The following is a 19,925-nucleotide window of genomic DNA, read 5'->3' as shown; positions in this document are numbered from 1 at the left end:
ACCAATCCCAAAGAATGCTGTTTTTTCTTTCTTGTTCAACAAACTCTTTTGTCTTTTTTTTTCTGATATTTAAGAATCTGTTTACCCTTCTCCCTTGCTGAATAACTAATGGAAAAAAGTCACGAACCCAGTGGTGAGTTCCTACCAGTTTGGACCAGTTTGGCCGAACCAGTAGTGGTATAGCACCTGGATCCCTGCAACTGGCTGCGGCTCAGGCCTGTCACGCCCCTGAACTGGTTCCCTCGTCGTCGTCGCCATCTTGTTTTTTAGTTCTGCACATGCACAGAACAATTTTAATTGAACTGCGCATGTGCATGCAAAGCACGTGCAAGAGTGAAACGTGCGAGTGAACGAACCGGCAGTAAAGCCGGGCAGAACCCACCCCTGCACAAGCCACTCTAGCCATACTAAAAGGTTTGCTGGTTAGGGAATTCTGGGAGTTGAAGTCTAGGCAACCTAAAGCTGTCAATGTTGAGAAATACTGCTTTTACACACCTTTCTTTCTACATTAAAAAGTTCCAAATTATCGATTGATAATTGCTATTAGAAAGAACAGGAAGCTCCTGTTTGTATTGCATTGTGTAAATGTGTTGTACGTCTAAGTTTTGTGTGTGTGTATTTTACATGTTTGTTAATAAAATTGGGAAAAAAAAGTTCCAAATACTATTGCTTTTCCTAGATGGAGAGCAATTTTAACCCCCTAACTATTTTGGTTGCCCTTTTTTGTATTTTTTGTAGCTCGGAGTATTTTGTTTTGAGTTTACTTCTGTGTACACGACATCCCTACAATTGTTGCACTACATAAAAGTATTGCTGTCAACCTTTGGCCACATCTAAAGATCTCTCATAATGTGAAGCTGTTTCAGATTATTTTAGTTCTGTGTTCCCAGACATTGGTGGAATTTGAGCACTGAACCCAAAGAATAGTAGGTGCCCCAGAGGGATGTAGGCCAAATTGATGGAATGTGTTGATAAGTCTGCCTATATTAAAGAAAATGACACGTTAGTTACCTGGAGCTTTCTTCTGCTCCAGTAAGGGCAGAATTACCCATTGTGCTAAAAAAAAAAAACACCTCATATATTATACATGTACTTGCATGTTTTACAACACTCTCATAAATTAACATCCCTCCCTCTGGGAACAATGTCTTGGATTGGGTAATGTAAGCACCCTTTAGAGTCAACCAAAGCACCCAACAAGAAACTCCCACCCCAATTTTCTGTTGCTTTATCAGATGGATTAGTGGTATTTCTCAAACTCAGCACCTTTCACATATGTGGACTGAGAAACACTGGTTTAGAGGACTTTCCTCACAAAGTTTGTCAGAACCACTTTCTCTTGGATCAGCTCTTTGGGAAGGGTGAAATATTATATGTAACCTCCAAATGAGTCCATTATCATCACTGCTAGCTATTTGAAGAACTGTGAAAAATCAAGAGTTAGCATTGAATTCTCAGTAGTCTTTTTTATGTGAGGGTAAGACACCCCTAAAGCCCCTGTTCAGTTCTGGGTTCTGTTAAGATACAGCCTGTTATGCCTTAAAGTGGCTTCTACTGTACTGTCATAAAACAGATTCTACTGTGCAGCACAGTGGAGTTGTCATGGTAATGGCTTCACAGTACTCCACAAGGGGGCTCCCTTTGGTAAGGGGGAAAATCCAACATTAAAAATTATGTTTGGTCTAGACATTTTTCCCCTTATAAATAAATACCTGGGCAATGCCGGGTTATCAGCTAGCTGTATGATGCAGTATAGAATCATGATAATGGTTTAAATGTTTTCTAGGTTTCCCTCAAATTTTGTAAGAGTAGGGCCTATACGAAGCCTTTGGATACCAGTAACATAGAGAAAGAAAGGGAAGAGAGGGAGGGAGGAAATTGTGTGGCTGCATCTTCAGAAGTGTTCCCAATCTTGGATTTATTTTCTTTATCAGGTGATAGGAAAAGTTGTCTTCATATTATGTTATTCGTTGAAACAGCTCAGTGTGGTACGACAGATAACAAGAACCGTCTTGGGATGGTGAAACCATTAATACTTTTATTTTTTTTATAATAGTTAAGTTAGAACAACAAAATCTTGGCTACAAATCTTGGCTACAAGTTCATGAAAGATAAAATTTTTAAAAAGAGAACTTTAAAAAAAGGAACAATTGAACAGTACCCATTGATGTACACACCCTTTCAAGAGGGCTGAAAAACACTGAGACCCCTGACCAGGAGGTGGGATCCTGCAAGGATCTTCCCCTTTAGAGTACACAGCCTCTATTCCCTCAAACACCATGTAAGCTGATGGTGCCAGTTCACAAAATGAATAACGAGATATGTTACAGTTGAACCGATATGAAATGGGGAAGGTAGGAGGTAGCTATCACCCTTTGGTCTCTTCTCAGGAGTTATATGACTTAGCATTTACACTGCAGGCTAAGCCACAATAGCCAGATTCATCCAACATGCTGTATTGAAACAAAGCAAACCATGTAATGGCTTGCCTCAGTGTACCAATCAGGTCACGGGGTTTCCTGCCTATCCATTACTCAAGGGTACAACTATTCAACTTCGTCACATAAATATCTTGTCAGAATTGGAAATGTAAGTATCATTGGATCTTTAACTGAAGAATTAAAATTCATTTTAAAGTCACTCATACTGATTGAAGACAGCAAGGAAAAACATCAGATAAATTCATCGATTAAAAAATAATTATTATTTTGTGACATTCATTCTTGCACGTTTCCAAAGTCAGGCAAGCTACTATAGGAAAACTAATGTAAACATCTGCTTTATATATTTGTGTTCCAAGTGGCCTTCCTCCTGACTCTTGCAAAGAAACATTTGAAATCATGACTTCTGATATGCAGAAGGGAATGGGAAGAAATATTATGTATATGAGGATACTCCAGATGTTTCCCATGAATATTTTTGTAACATTTTAAAGAAGATCCTCTCTTCCTCTTTTCTCAAGGGAAGATTTTATCCAATAGCTCACTGATCAGCTGCCTTCCAGCCACTGAATTCAAAGGCACCAACATATGTAAAATGTATGTTTGTTAGATGCACAAAATGCAAATTGCATTGCGTTGATTTGAAGGCAACTTAAATAATATTAAACATATTAAGCTACCCGTGTTTAGCTCTGACTGTTTTGCATTTACTTTCTCCCTTTCAAGCTCACCCTTGCCCATCCATATCCCCTTCTGCTTTTTCACTTAACACCTGCCTAGCTCTGGGCCTGCAAACGGGTTGGGAAGACACAATTGCATTTCTACCTGGCTAGGAACTACCAAAATCAGAACACAGCAGGCTTTTGTTAGCCCATATAGTCCAAATCAGCATGCCAGTGTAGAAGAGACATTCTTCTTGTCTTGAGACATTTGCTGGGCCTTCCCAGACAAGATTTGCCTGAGTGAGTGAGTTTAGTCAGGCAGCAGGAGTCACGTGTAAAATGGTTAACTTGCAGGCCCACGGCAGACAATATGGGGAATTAATCAGGCCTGTGCTTGACATACTCCCGGTTTTATCTTAATGACCATAGTTTTAGTCTGTTCTGAAGCCACTTTCTTCCTATCTTTAGGCATAGCAGTTTTTGTCACCATGTTTTGTCTCTAAAGAACCCGTATTCTGCTCCTGGTTAGCCTGGAAACACAGCTGGGCAAGCACTGGCTGCAGGAGATGCCACTGAGATATTTGCTCAGAGATTCTTCTGGAAGCAGCACAAACATGTAGGTGCGGCTGGAATACTTTCCAGGTGGTCTGCCCCATCTCAGGACAAAAAAAAATCGACCTCAGTGGGTTAACTAAGGTTTGAGAAAAAATTTGGGGTGAGAAAGGAATAGGACGTCCGTACAAGTGCAGAATGCTTTTGGCTTTGTTTTCACTTCCCTAGGGTGCCGTTTGCCCATGAGGGGAAAGTGTCTAACTGGAACATGAAACGCCCCCAGCTGTTGATGGCCAGACATACGCAAATAACTCCAATGATGTTCATCACAATTCCAGTTTTAACCTGGAGGGGAGATAAAAACAAAGAAAACAATGAGCAGTCCAAAGGTTCTGTGGCTCATTCACAGAGCAAGCAAGAGAAGGAGTCATAAGGCCCATGTCAGTTTGTGACATTTTTATAACGGAAGGGAACCACGCCATTCTCCCTGTTCCAGGAATACATTGTACAAGTACCCTTTGCTCCCCCTTTTGTATATTCTGGGAAATTCCAAAGAACAAAATGAACATCAACGACCTCCCCCCTCCATTTAGAACATCGTCACTGGGGGAATGGTAGCATTGGACCTTCTGAACTTCTCACATACAAACTAGGCTCGGATTTAACTGAGATTCACTATTAGGCAAGATTGTTTCAATCATCAGAGAGATATCCCTATTTTATTCTAAAGAGGAAAAAATAACCCGATGCTGCTGAATTGCAGGAATACCTGGACAAGCTGTTATGGGATAGGATGAGAGCTTTTGGTCCATTTTGTTATTGATCCTTCCTAATTTATTTTTTTGCCTTCAAAGTGGGAGTTACAACTCTGGTTCTATGGAAACTGGAAGGTTAGAATGGATATATCACTGAACAACCACTGAGCTTTCTGGTGGTAACAGTAATTTATTTATATCCTACTTTACAAAAAGTAAAGTGTGGTATTTCAACAAGTTCTAAATTAGTAATAGGAATGCCTCAAAATTTATGCTTGGACACCAAATTGAAACTCTAGTTTTATTTTTCAAAATGAGAACAAATCCATTTTTTCCCCTAGAACAGTACTTTTATTTAAGTCCACATTCCAGTTGAATAAAAATTTATCTGGCTTTACAGACACTGCCTGTTGAGTGAGCCTCTGCATACAACAGACACATAAGCACTTTGAGTGATGTGCCTAAAGACATACTATCAGAAGAAAGCAAGTTCAGGATGAAAAATGTGTTTTATTTGAGTCAATTTAAACCAAAATGCAATGGCAACACAGCACCTAGCTTTACCCTGATGGATACTGAAAATCCAATGAAAGTTAGATCTGGTTGCTATTTCCGTGGAACATAAAAAAACACCCCAAGAATGAAAATTAGACTGAAAAATCTTTTTAAATGGTTTTCATTTCTATATTCCTGTCAGCTGGACATATCCTTGAAGTTATTACAGCATTACTAACTCAAAGGAAGTTTACCCAGAGTTACAGTATAAGCTTGATAGCTTAAATCCCTTTCAAGCAAATAAATAATTTCAGCTTTTATATTTTGGTTGGCCCCCAGGATGTTGGAAATACCTCTACTTTAAAAAAAAAACCCAACCCTTGCCTTCTTTCTAAAAACTTTAGTTGAAAGCAAAACTGCCAGCTTACCATGTCAGATACGTGGAGATGGCCATATGAGAATACAATGGCATTTGGAGGGGTTGCTACAGGAAGCATGAAGGCAAATGAAGCACTAAGAGTGGCTGGGATCATGATGTACAAAGGGTTGACTTCAATGGACTGTGACTAGACAGACAGAAACAGAGAAGGAATGAGAAAGAAGGGAGAGAAACATTTACAGTATTGAACGGACATGTGGAAATATATGCTGGTTTGAAGCAGTAAAGGAATGTTTTAGAGCAGGGGTGTCAAACTCAAGGCCCATGAGCTGGATCCAGCCCATGGGGCCACCCTGTAAACAGCAAAGGACCAGCCCATGGTGCATTTTTGGCTATTTTGGCTGGCAAAGGGTTGCAGGAGGCCGTCGCAGCTGAAAACAGAGCTCGTTTTCACTGGCAGAGTGCTTGGATCACCACATGTGCCCCTGACACGAGTGACGTTGAGCTGGCCACACCCACCCTGGCCCTCCGAGGTCCAACACAACCCTGATGAAACTGAGTTTGACACTCCTGTATTAGAGGCTCCCTCTGTCCATTCTAAAACTACTTCCAGGGCAGAAACACAACATAAGGGAAACAGTTGGTGAAGCTGGCCAAGGATTTTGTACTCCTTTCAGAAGTGATAAACAAAAGTCAAGGTTGATGTCATCATCAGTTGTGTCTTAAAGGACCATATTTATGTATATTAGTCTCTTGAGTGCCACACCAGAAAAAGAACAAAATAATTTCAGAAGCACAGTTGTCCCATAAGAGCATTGCCTTGGCATAAAAAGCTGCTGGACAGAATTGATATGGCATTAAACAACTTTCCAACAGGTTGTAATTCCAAGGGTAACTCTTCCCACAATTCAAAACAGTGGACCTCTCTCCAGCTTAGGAAGAAATCCCGAAAGCAGCCATTTCTACATCAAAAATATACCTCCCCTCACATAATCTTCCCATACAATAATATGTAGTTGCTGCAGTTATGCACTGGATACAATTTCCTTGTGTACCCAATCACACTTGGCCAATAAAGAATTCTATCTTGCAATTTGAGCCGTGATGGCATAGTGGTTAGAGTGCAGTACTGCAGGCTACTTCTGTTTACTGCTGATTGCCAGCAGTTTGGCAGTTCAAGTTCAACTGGCTCAAGGTTGACCCATCCTTCCATCCTTCCGAGGTCGGTAAAATGAGGACCCAGATTGTTGGGAGCAATAGGCTGACTCTGTAAACCGCTTAGAGAGGGCTGTAAAGCACTGTGAAGCGGCATATAAATCTAAGTGCTATTGCTATTGATAGTGTGATCAGATTGTACTGAAAAAAATGAAGCATGATCGAGGGCAACTGCTCTGAGAAAGATTGTCTCCATATACAAACAAAGGAAGCATAAATACTTAGTCAATCAATTCAAAAGCTCCCTCAATATTTCTATCCTTTTTTATTTTCCCTTCCATTGAAATCTGCTTTACTCCCTTGTTCTTCCAAATTTCTCTACAATGTTATTGTTCTCATGGTCATGCTGGCCACTCCCCTCTTCTAACATCCTGTTCCATTGTTTTGTTCACATAACATGCTTCATCTGATTTCTGAATTAACCCATTGTCTGAATTCGCATAAACGCTGAGCCACAAACTAAATTTCACACAAGATAGAACGTCACAAAAAAAAATAACCCATGCTACCTTGCTGTAGGAATGCAACTGTTGGCTTATTTAGTTAACAGATCTGATTATATATGTATTATTGTGTGAACATAGCTATAAATACATAACTGAAATAAATGTACCTTCTACAGCTGTTTACCCTTGATTTTACCTTCTTCCTTTCCTATTCCTTGTGTTGAAATATTGTGTATATGTTACTTTAGTAATGGATCATCTTCTTTGTAACTATGCACATTGATGAAGTTATCAAAGCAACAAATCATCCATTTGGTCCTGCTACGCTCAATTAATCAAAGAAAAGTCACCTCTTGGAGCCCCAAACTGAATCTGATCCCATAAAAAACACTGGATGATCCCCAAGCACCTAATCTGGAAGCCTGTGGATCATTCATGCATCTTGCTGGAACGGTTGTATTATGTGTTACAAAACAAAATCCTCAAAATAAATGTAGGCCATGAAAAGAGCTTTACCAATGATGCAAAGACGGGCAGGAAGAGGGTGGCTGTGGCCACGTTGCTGGTACATTCGGTGAAAATGGCGATGACAATAGAGAGAATAACTGCAATGGCCCAGGGAGGAATGGTATGTAGTGGTGTCATTTGATTCCCCAGCCATTTGGACAGCCCCGAAGCCTGGTAAATAAAAGGAGGAAAACTGAGTTAGAAAGAAAATCCCCTAAAATGAAAACATTATAAATATAATATAATTCCCAAGATCTCATTTTTTAAAATGGTATAGCTGTATTTAGGAATATGATTTGCCCAAATAAATAAATGAAGTTTGGCTTAATGTGATGAGGTAACTTACACAACATATTATCACAGTGGCTAAGTTGCTCAATATGCTGAACTACAGGCTACCCAACCCATTGTAATGTAAACTACTGCAAATCCAGGCATATTCCTCTCTTGACTATGAAGTAAGATTGTGCCCTGCAAAGATGAAACATAAATCCTTATACGGTAGCTAACTAAAAGTCAACTTCTATTTAATGGTGGAGAGATTTTTTTTTTATCAACAACTGTTCACCCTCAGGTTTAAATAGAACTTCCAAATTCATAAAGAGTATATCTCTAGGGCCAAACAACTACTGGCTATCAAAAGGCTTATAATACAATATTCAGATCAGAATAGTGGAAATCATGTATGTGTTTGTTCAGCCTAGAAAACAGATGATTTTCACATCAATCACATTGGAGGAGAAGAGGAAGAATATCTGTTTTCTACTGCCTCAGAGGGAAGGACTAGAACCAGGTAGTAGGAATTGCAGAAAAGCACAATTTTTAGTAATCCTCAAAAGAAATCACCTAACACCAGTCTACTCTGGGAAGTAATGGGAGATCTCATTGCTGGAGAGGGTTTTTTTGCCCTCTTTCATTTAATTGTGTCTGATCTTGAAGACTTCCTGGACAAGCCCCTTCAGTTTTCCTGGCAAAGTTTTTCAAAAGTGGTTTCCCATTGTCTGCTTCCTAGGGCTGAGAGAAAGTGACTGGCCCAATGTCACCAGGGTGGCCTTGTATCCAAGGCAGGCCTAGAACTCTCAGTCTCCCAGTTTTTAGCCTGAAACATTACACCAAATGCACTCTCTGGTGAAGCTTAAACAGCAATTTAGTCAAGGAAGATGTACTGACACCTTTGGCTGATTGGGAGATTGGATGTATGCGATGTCTAAGATCCCTTCCAAATCTATGGCTGCATTCACACATACATCACCCCAATTATGGAATTAACGCACTTAATTCAATTCTAAACCAGCAAAACTGCATACTGCATTCAGTTCTGGTCGCCACGATGTAAAAAAGATGTGGAGACTCTAGAAAGAGTGCAGAGAAGAGCAACAAAGATGATTAGGGGACTGGAGACTAAAACATATGAAGAACGGTTGCAGGAATTGGGAATGCTTAGCTTAAGAGAAAGAAGGACTATGGGAGACATGATAGCAGTGTTCCAATATCTCAGGGGTTGCCACAAAGAAGAGGGAGTCAAGCTATTCTCCAAGGCACCTGAGGACAGAACAAGAAGCAATGGGTGGAAACTAATCAAGGAGAGAAGCAACTTAGAACTGAGGAGAAATTTCCTGACAGTTAGAACAATTAATCAGTGGAACAGCTTGCCTCCAGAAGTTGTGAATGCCCCAACACTGGAAGTCTTTAAGAAGATGTTGGCTAGCCATCTGTCTGGAACGGTATAGGCAGGGGGTTGGACTAGAAGACCTCCAAGGTCCCTTCCAACTCTGCTATTGTATTGTATTGTATTGTATTGTAAAACTGTTCTTACAAAGAGTGGGCAGAATTTAGCCATCCCTCCATAACAAAGCTGCTTTTTCGAAAAATAATGGGTTCATTTCTGAGCCACAAACTTAAGGATATTGACTCAGCCTTCCATCCTTCCGAAATGAGGAGCCAGATTGTTGGGGGCAATATGCTGACTTTGTAAATCACTTAGAGAGGGCTTTAAAAGCACTATGAAGCGGTACGTAAGTCTAAGTGGTATTGCTACATAACATTACGGAGACCTTGGTGCTCTGTGAGCTTGGTTGTTTGCTTGCAGATGTTTCGTTATCCGACTAGAAAACATCAACAGTGCATGATGTTATCAAGCTGGGTAATGAAATATCTGCAAGCAAACAACCAAGTTCACAGAGCACCAAGGTCTCCACAGTTCAACTCAGATCTACGGATATTCTATTGGATGCATTATTATTCCATGCACCATTTTCCCCCATCCCAGCTGCTTACTTGATGGCTACCCTAAGTCCTCTATTAGGCAAACATAGCTCAGTAAGGAATCTCATGAACCCTTTCTTATGTCTCACCAAAAAATTTTTTGCCTAAGAGGGAAAGCAGGAATCTCAATTTTTATTCCATGAGATGCAAAATGTATTGTATATTCTTCACATATACAAAGGAAGCAATGTCCAGTTCCATGGGAGCCACATAAAATCCTCCCACAACCCTTTCCACATCCATCAGGTGTGCACGGGAAAATTTTCCTATTCACCTTAAAGCAGAGGTGATATTCAGCCAGTTCTGACTGGTTCTGGCGAACCGATAGCAGAAATTTTAAGTAGTTCGGAGAACCGGCAAATGCCACCTATGGGTGGCCCCGTCTCCGATCTACTCGCTGCCTCCCGAGTCCCAGCTGATTGGCTGGGTCTTCTTTTGTTGCCCTGCACAGGAGAAGGGAGCTGGAAAGCAGATTAGTGGGGTGGGAGGGAATGGGGATTTTGCAGTATCCTTCCCCTGCCACGCCCACCAAGCCATGCCTACAGAACTGGTGGTAATTTTTTTTCAATCACACCCCTGCCTTAAAGCTATGAGAGTAACCTGCAATACGTATCTGCCAGCTATAGAGGAAAAAGCTCAGAGGGTCTGCTTCAGAGGTGGGTTTCTGCCGATTCAGCCGGATCGGATGAACCGGTAGTGGTGACAGCAGGAGGTTCTGCCCACCTTCCTGAACACTTCTGCACATGTGCAGAAGTGTTGCGTGTGCACGCACAAGGAAACCGGTAGTAAAATAAAAAATGGAAACCCACCACTGGCCTGTTTCTAGTGATCCAGAGCTCAACTATAACCCAAAACACATCAGAATATGAGCAGCAGCATCTTTTGGGTGACCATATGCTCTGCAAGGCATCAATACCAAAAGAAGGGATGTGCCTGGCTGGGAGGCACAGGGACCTCTTTGTCTGGCTCCTGTGTTTCTCTCTCCTGCCAAAGCTCTTTGGGGAGAACAAGGGCAGCCTGTTCCTTACAGTCACTGACTGCTCAATTTGAATGGCTGGTATTTTTGTATGAAACTTACAATTTAAAATGTTGCCAGATGAGCCATGCTGAATAACCAACAAGCTTGCAGCCTAGCTATTAGATGCTGCTTCCCAAAAGCTAAATTTAGGTCAAGCTCTCCTAGTCCTGATGCCATCTGAATGCAAACGGCAGCTGCCTGCCATTCAGGCAGAAGCACTCTGGTTGGGTGCCAGGCAACAGGGTGGGGGATCTCTCCTTTTGAACCCCACAGAACCTCATATGCAGAGTCCTGAGTGGTTTGCTGTTAGCAGAATGTGCTAATTGATCGGTGCAGTGTGCTGGGCCAAGCTACACATGGCAACGTCACTTGTTTTGTAATCAAGGAAACGTAGGACAAGTTTACCCAAGGGCTTCAAAAACTTATGTCGTAAGATGTTGGTCTTTCGCTTTTCTGAAATGTATTTAAAGCCCAGGAGGCCCTAATATTACCTACAAACATGAATTGGGGCTTCAGGAGTAGGAACAGAAATTATACTTTGTTTTTTGTTTGTTTGTTTATGTCTTGGATTTTGAGGCCATATGGTTGATTTATGATATTTTAAGAACTACACAAGTAGCATCCCCCAAAATTCAACAGGGGCTCTGCAGACAGTCCAATCTCAGGCCTGGGAACAGAACCAGGTCCTTAACGAACTCCCAGAATGCTTAAAGAGTGGAAGCCCTATGTATCTCCATCAGTGGTGGGTTTCAAATAATTTAACAACCGGTTCTCTGCCCGAATGACCAGCTAGATAGTTGGTGCTCGGTGGTCATGTGACTAGGTGGGTGTGGCCAACTCAACGTCACTCACATTGATGGGCGCTTCGCCTTAGCTGTTACAATGTAATAAGGGTTAACCGGAGAGGCAGTTTCTGTAAGCAGGGCAATAAAGATTAGGCTAGAAACAATACCAGAATGTTTCCTTCCTGCCTTCCTTACAGGATTAGCCCTGTAAAGTGGAAAAAAACAAAAGGAGATTTCTTCCAACAACCGGTTCTCCAAACTGCTTAGAAAGTTAACAACCGGTTCTCCCAAATAGGTGCGAACTGGCTGAATCCCACCACTGATCTCCATAGATATCGAGCAATCATTTGAGGCATATTGGTACCTCTTTGCTGAAAACTCTACATTAGACCAGAGGAAAATAGCAGAGCAGTAGCACTTAGACTTATATACCGCTTCCCAGTGCCCTCTCTAAGCTGTTTACAGAGTCAGCATACTGCCCCCAACAATCTGTGTCCTCATTTTACCCAGCTTGGAAGGATGGAAGGCTGAGTCAACTTTCAGCCTGGTGAGATTTGAACTGCCAAATTGCAGGCAACTGGTAGTCAGCAGAAGTAGCCTGCAGTACTGCACGCTAACCACTGCGCCACCATGGCTCATAATCTGACCCTCTGCACTGTACAGTCCATGGGAAAGTGTTTTTTTTTTTGTTGTTGTTGTTAAGGAAAAATCTGCTCCTCACAACAGTTGGTATCAATATGGCTTAATTTGGATCCTGAGCAAGTTTTATGCAAACAGAATAAGTTGGTGATTTCTAATTTAGAGGTCAGTTGAAAAACCTCCAGGGTTGTGTATGGACAGAACCAATGTTTTAGTTTAACCATAGTTTGAACAAGCTACAACGGCTGAGTTTATACATCACACTAAGAAACAAAGCATGATTTATAAACCATAGTGGCTGGGTCCATCCATTGCATAAGCTCTATCTCCACAAAAGTTCAAACTAATCATGCTTAGTATGTTATGAGAGTGCAGCTGCCAAATTTCTAATTAAACATACTTTAACCCAGGGGAGTAGCCCGCGGTCCATTTGCATAACGCACTGGTCATGCCCACCAGAGATGATATTCTGTTGATTCACCCGAGTTCGGGCGAACCGGTAATGGTGGTGATGGGAGGCTCCACCCACCTGCCCAGATGTCGTCATGGATGCTCTGCGCATGCACAGAAGCACCGTGCACAAGCGAAGTGAGCGCAAGCGTGCTCCCGATTCCGAACCGGTAGTGAAGGTAAGAGGATTTCATGCCTGATGCCCATGCCTGGTTTACCAAAGGGGGGAAAAGGTTGCAATACATCACATGACGACAACATTATGCCACAAGTTTGACATCCCTGCTTTAACCAATTCAATTAAAATTTGGCAGCTGCACTCACACAATATACTATGCATAATTAGTTTTAACTTCGTTTGTGTGGTTTAACTCAATTTACAACCCCTACCTGTTTGCTTAATTTATGTAGAAATATAGAAACTGGGTAGAAATGTAGGACTCTGTGCACATACAGAGAAGGATGCCAATTTAATCACGGTGTTATATGGACAAAGCACAGTAGGATAGGAAGGCAGGGTTCACAAAAACAACCACAACCCTCAACCTGGTAACTACAGCATGAAATTTCCAACATAGATTGGATCAGGTTTGCAAAATATGTTAAACCACAAAAAGAAATATTGAGGAAGCAGCATGTAATAATGCAGCCAGCGATTCTGCCTTATTACACTGATCCATGTGGGTAAGGTGCAACCATTGTGAATGGACTGGGTTTCCTAGTGTAGGATGAATGCCACCAAACAGAATTCCTCTTGCAACGGAGTTTAAGCATTACATGTAGGAAACAAGTGCCAAGGACTTACATCACTTCCATTGGCCAAAGCAAAGCCACCTCCAAGTAGCAGCACAATATTCCAAGGCATTTTCTTCTGAACAGTTTTCCAATCCAGCAACGGGGCTGGGAAAAATGGTTCCTTCATATCTGTAGAAAGAGCAGAATAAGCTAGATGTCTAGGAGGGGGTCTGGGGTCAGAGGAGGAAATTCTTTATTTCCAATACCAACTCTTTCTTTCCAAGAAAGTCGATGAAAGGCTTAATGCCATTGTGAGGAATGCATGTTTTGTCTACACTCCCCTGTTGAACTAGTCTGGAGAATGGTATCAATTGTTTATGTTTCTGATACAATCAGAACATTCCCCAAACAGCAACACTTATAGATGCCTAGTCAACAAGGAGTAGCTATTTTATATTTCTCTCTCAGCCTTTTGATCTAAAACTACTCCTGCTTTACCCACGTCCACTCATTCTGATTGGGTTTTTATTCTAGTCATAATATACTTGTGACAGTAGGGAATATGCATATTTCTAAAATACTTTGGAAGGAATGTTTGCACACAAGCAACAACAACACCTCCCTTCTAGGCATTAAAACAGCCATTTTTTTTCTTCAGCCTGTCTTATAGGTTCTGAAGCACTTCTGAGACATTTTTGAAGTATCCTCAAACTTGTTGAGTCCCCGCATGACTCCTGTCTCCATGTGAACAGGATCATTCCATTCAATGCGGCAACATGGAGCATCACACAACGGCCTAGGCCTCAAAAGCCTTCTGATTCCATCCCCTGAAGAGCAACCTCCTTCCTACCCTGCTTCTTGTGAAGAAACTGCTCTTCCGTAGTTCAAAGGTGGAAAAAGAGCTTCCTGAAAGTTTCCAGGAGTGAAGGAGGAAAGTCGTGGTCATCTTTACCTTCCTCAGCCTCTTCCAAATCACAGCTGTTCTGGCTGCAGAAACCACATCTGGGCCTCGTGGAAGGAAGAATGAAGAGCAGTAGGGCCACAAAAATGGCCACTGTGGCATCCGTTACATACCTGGAATGAATTTTAGAAAAAAGATAAAGGAGACCTGAGAACTGAGGCCCATCTTAACTTTTTTTCAGCCCCTGAAGCAGCCTATCAACCAGTGGGAAAGGTTCATCCTTCCTGAGCCCAGCTACTAAACATCTTGAAGTGCGCACAAGTGAGCACTCTGTATGATGGGAATCAAGATGGCCATCCCTCAGCCCTCCATCTCTCCTGGAGTACGTGTGTAACGCTCTGTTTGGTGGCGATTTAGCAAATCAATAAGACCTCCCTCAGCTTTGCCTCAATTAACCTAATGTCTGTGTTTCAACTTTGTAATATAAACAACTTCCAGATCAATTGTATGACTGACTCTGGTCAATATTTGTCATGAATCTGATGCTATCTCCTGGCTTCTCTCCAAATAGGTTAGGATGATGTCCACTAGATTATCTTATAAACATCCTGCAGAGAGAGGCAGGGTTTGCCCAAACTGTTTACTCGCAGCTAAGCAGAGATTTGAACTCAGTAAGGGATGACAGAGCGCCCCATGCTAATCATTGTATTATAAAGCCTGAGTTGCAGCAAACCTGCTTACAAATTCTCTGCTTTCCCTCCATCTGGAGTGGATGGTGCTAATTTACATGTAAGTCTTCAACATATGCAAGTGCAGCAGTGCTCTGCCGATTCACTATCAATCATAAGCTCTGTGCCATCTGGGAAGGTACTCAAAGCTCTCTCAAGGTAGACTCTGTCTTTGCAAGGCAGTTATAATATCCACTCACTCTTTGTCTTTATTGAAGAGAAAAGTTGCCCAGCCTGGGACGAAGCCTGGATCTCGTGTGAACCAGAGGAGAATCAGCAGTGTGAAATTCATGAGGACACTGATTTCAGCAAAGGAGATGGGCCCCAACTTTCGGTATTCCTCCTTCAGCACGTTAAGAGCAGCCTTCTCTTTCTCTGTCTTTTCGCTTCCACAACCCCAGGTTTTCCTAAAGCTGAAGGAACAAGTGAATGGTCAAGCTGTCTGGCCAGACTTTTTTTTTTTTTTGCCAAATGGGTTAGAGGAGAGATGAACAGTTGTCAACCATTCTCTGACACTAATCTGTGTACTTTACATGGGCTACCTTTGAAGATCACTCAGAACCTTCAGCTGGCCAGAATTCAATGTCCCAAGAGTTGCCCTAAGCATATTCTAGTGGTGCTGCAGGATTTACACTAGCTCCCGATTGGTTTCCAGATGCAATCCAGATGCCTTTGGCTCACAGGGCCATCTCGTTCAACCAAAACTGACCCACTGATTCCTACATCTGAGGAGAAGCTGCTTGTGGTACTTCATTACAGGTAACCCTCAACTTACAAACAGTTCATTTAATGACCGTTCAAAGTAACAGTGGCACTGAAAAAAGTGACTTACCACCATTTTTCACACTTACGACTATTGCAGCATCCCCGTGATCATGTGATCAAAATCCAGATGCTTAGCAATTGACTCACAATTATTATGATTGCAGTGTCCTGGGGTCACCTTTTGCAGCCTTCTGGCGAGCAAAGTCAACGGGGAAACCAGATCCACTTAGTCTTAGAAATGTTAGGCTCAACTATGATCGTAATTTGAGAACTACCTGTACTGCAATACAAAGGGAGCTAAGATGCACACATCTATTTTTTTAAGGAGCTGGTTTCTATGTTGTCAGATTGCCTCCCTCTAGACCTCAGACTTACCCTCTCATTCCTAGCCTTCCAGGAGCTATTAAAAACCAAACTGTTCTGGACAATGAGTAGTGATTCAGAGAACACCAATGATTGATTAATGAATTGTTACATTGGTTTAATCTTAGTTTATGTTTTTAGTATGACCATTTTTTATTTCCTTGTGGTGCACTGCTGAGAGTTCTACTTGAAGTGGATAGAAATTGAATAACATAAACAAAGGAACTGAGCAATGTTGATAAGAAAGGACAAATGTGGACAAGAAATGACAAGCCAAGAGAGGTAGGTGTGATGGGTCATATGTTCATGCTGGGTGATTTATTCAGAACAGGGAAAGGGGTGAACAAGAGGGAATGGAGACACAGCAAGGAAAGTGCAGGCCACAAGAACAGGGAGCAGCGAGGATACAACAAGGAAAGAATGGAGAGGAAAAGTGAACGTATGGAAAAGGAAATAAGATGGTCTGGAGAAGTAGCTCTGCATGGTGGGAATTACCACTGCAGTTTGGGAGCCCCCAATGGAGGACAAAACCCAGTCTAGAAGCAAAGGAGATGGCTTGGCATAAGCCAACAGGGATTCCATTCAGTTCACAGATCTTGGGCTACATTCATATGGCTTGGTTAATCTATTTACATAATTAACTGATTTGTAGATTTACACCACACACTAAGCCTCTAATAGCTTTGCAAGACTTTCATTAAAACTAACCAACAATAGTACATTGTGCAAATGTGATTGCTGTATATTTAACTGATTTATGTACATTGTGCAAATGTAGCTGAGCCCCACACTCACACGCATACTGTCCCTTGTTCAGAGGAAAGGACAATTGGGAAAAATAAACCATGAAAAGATCCATCGGGCCTTAAATTTTCCCCCAAAGCTGTATTGCTTTAATTTGTCAACACATTGTTCCAAAGGTACTTTCCCAAAACTTTGCACTTTTCATCCAAGCAAATCATTTTCAAAGAAAAAAAAAACAAGGAAGTCCAGTTGCCTTTTGATAAAAGCACCTTTGGGACAATCATGAGCTGGATGATTGAGAATCTCCATATACATTTGTCAACACATTATTCATTCATTTGCCTAAAAACTTACTTAAGTCCTATAAAGGAAAACTGAAGCCAAAACCAGGCCAGCATCAGCATCAATAACATATTGGGAAAAGCAAATCCAAACCAGGAAGCGAAATTCAGGATGTCATCATTTCTGGGAAACAATCTGTTTGCAAAAGGAAAAAAAAAGGTGTGATTGTGCCCTGATCTAGTGACCTTTGGCACACTGAAGGTAGATTGGGATGGGTCAACTCTGGGAAGCCCACATAATGGGATGCTATCCAGTGGTGGGATTCAGCCAGTTCACACCTATTCAGGAGAACCAGTTGTTAACTTTCTAAGCAGTTCGGAGAACCGGTTGTTGGAAGAAATCTCCTTTTGTTTTTTTCCACTTTACAGGGCTAATCCTGTAAGGAAGGCAGGAAGGAAACATTCTGGTATTGTTTCTAGCCTAATCTTTATTGCCCTGCTTACAGAATCTGCCTCTCCAGTTAACCCTTATCACATTGTAACAACTAAGGCGAAGCACCCATCAACGCGAGTGACGTTGAGTTGGCCATGCCCACCCAATGACATGACCACTGAGCCACGCCTACCCAGCTGGTCATTAGGGCAGAGAACCGGTTGTTAAATTATTTGAATCCCACCAAAAGGATCGTGTCCTCTTTCACAAAAGGGAATCCAATGGGCTTTCCTATGACCTTGGGAAAATGCATTTCTCGGTGACGGTTAACACAAGGAACATAACCTCAGTTGGGATCCCAGGAGGAACGAATGAGTCCTCAAGATAAGGGAAACCACTTCCCACTCTGATTTCAAAAATCGTAAGTCACTAGGGCACTTACTGATTCATCTGACCTTTCAGGACCAAGTTAGGGCCTGTCCCTGTAAGGGTGGCTGTCCCACCAATGCTTGCTGCATAACATACACATAGGGTCATTCCCTTGTTAGTGCGCTTCTTTGCTATCCTGTCTTGCTCTTGAGAATCATCAGGAAGGTATCCATTGCCTACAGATGGAGAAAAACAAGAACTGCTTGGCCTACTACAAATCACCCTTGTGATGAGAAGAAACAGTCGGGCACAAAATTAACAGCAGAAGAACAGTTTTCAGTTATGCTCCCAATACCTGCTCTCAAAGTTCAAAAGCCAGAGAGATAGCTTCTTCGTTATCTGTCCTAAACATCTGCTATCTGGAAATGCATTCTCTCTGAACATGGAGCTTTCATTATGCATGACTTATAGCTTCTAGTAGTCTATAGAGTTTACAGGTGGGTGGGTGTTTAGCCATCTAACATTAACGGACATGATTATATCTTCTGCCAGCAAACAATTTGCTTTAGATTTCATCAGTGAGAACTATTCCCAGGCAATTTTTTTTCTTTCCAAGCTGGGAACTGGTGGGCTAAACAGAAAGATTTAAAATATAATATTTCAGATTTTAATTGGATTCATCGGTTTTGTCACAAGAATGCCAACATACTTGATATGTTAATCCACAGCGACTCAATTTACACATTGCAATAAGCCACACTGTGGCCTGTTACAGGTGCATAAACTTAGCTACTGTGGTTTACCAACTTTGGTTTATTCATTTGTTGAATTTCTGTACTGTATTCCCCAATCTTGTGATACAATGTGTGAATTAAATTGGGCCCTATTTAGGCAAGCATAGTTAACCGAACCAAGTCTTAATATGGTGTATCACTCTAAGGAAAGAATCAAATCAAATCAAATTTTATTTGATTAGCCGCAACCCTCTCCCGAAGGACTCGGGGCGGCGTACAATCAAAAAGATAAAATACACATAGGACACACATACATACGAAAAAACAAGGACAATTACATTTGTGCATGGAGGAGAGTAGACCTGCAAGTGAAAGACAGTAAACACAGCTAAAAACACAGTTAAAACACAGTTTAAAATCCCCTAAATAAAATTGCTGAATTAAAAACCCCTCAGGAGCGTAATGAAGTTATGGTTGGGCCAGGCCAGATATTTGAAAAAGGTGGGTCTTGAGCTTAACACGGAAGGAGCGGAGGTCTGTAGTGGTCCTAATATCTGGGGGGAGGTCATTCCACAGGGCTGGGCCCGCCACAGAGAAGGCTCTGCTCCTAGGCGCCGCCCCATGGCATTGTCTAGTGGACGGCACCTGGAGAAGTCCCTCTCTGTGCGAGCGAATAGGTCGTAGGGATGTATGGGGCAGAATACGGTCCCGGAGGTAACTAGGTCCTGAGCCATGGAGCGCTTTAAAGATCGTAATTAAAACCTTGAAACGCACTCGATAGACCACAGGAAGCCAGTGCAGCTCGCGCAGGTGTGGTGTCACATGGGAGTACCTGGTGCTCCCCTTAATCACCCGCGCGGCCGCATTCTGGACCAACTGTAGTCTCCGAGTGCATTTCAAGGGAAGCCCCATGTAGAGAGCGTTACAGTAGTCCAGGCGAGACGTCACCAGCGCATGGGTGACTGTGCGTAGAGCGTCCCGGTCCAATAGGGGGCGCAATTGGCGCACCAGGCGAACCTGATGGAACGCCCCCCTGGCCACAGCTGTCACATGTTCATCCATGGACAGCTTGGCATCCAGGAGGACGCCCAAATTGCGCGCCCGCTCCACGGGGGCAAGTTGAATGCCCCCAATGGCCAGAGATGGAATTATCTGGTTGAACCGGGGAGCCGGAACCCACAGCCACTCCGTCTTGGAAGGGTTGAGCCTGAGTCGGTTGTCATCCATCCAGACCCGTACGGCTTCCACACACCGGGACATCAC

The 19,925-nt window shown here is 42.3% G+C and overlaps 1 protein-coding gene across 1 annotated transcript in view; it reads right to left on the bottom strand.

Moving 5' to 3' along the window:
- Positions 1 to 2,018: 2,018 nt before the first annotated feature.
- The window catches only part of SLC13A5 (solute carrier family 13 member 5), a 38,059-nt gene continuing 20,152 nt past the window's right edge, over positions 2,019 to 19,925 (bottom strand). Inside the window, exons 5-12 of the mRNA XM_081942392.1 lie at positions 18,002 to 18,164; positions 17,200 to 17,322; positions 15,174 to 15,386; positions 14,297 to 14,418; positions 13,415 to 13,533; positions 7,462 to 7,623; positions 5,334 to 5,471; positions 2,019 to 4,000 (exon numbers count right to left, since the gene is read on the bottom strand). Of these exons, the coding sequence (XP_081798518.1) occupies positions 3,872 to 4,000; positions 5,334 to 5,471; positions 7,462 to 7,623; positions 13,415 to 13,533; positions 14,297 to 14,418; positions 15,174 to 15,386; positions 17,200 to 17,322; positions 18,002 to 18,164 (1,169 nt within the window). The 3' untranslated portion in view covers positions 2,019 to 3,871. The remainder of the gene's footprint in view (positions 4,001 to 5,333; positions 5,472 to 7,461; positions 7,624 to 13,414; positions 13,534 to 14,296; positions 14,419 to 15,173; positions 15,387 to 17,199; positions 17,323 to 18,001; positions 18,165 to 19,925) is intronic.

Source organism: Natrix helvetica, assembly GCF_964273705.1.
Source record: "Natrix helvetica genome assembly, chromosome: 2".
Classification (NCBI taxonomy): Eukaryota; Metazoa; Chordata; class Lepidosauria; order Squamata; family Natricidae; genus Natrix; species Natrix helvetica.
The sequence above is the reverse complement of the archived record's forward strand: the minus strand, read 5'-3'. Positions and strand labels throughout refer to the sequence as shown.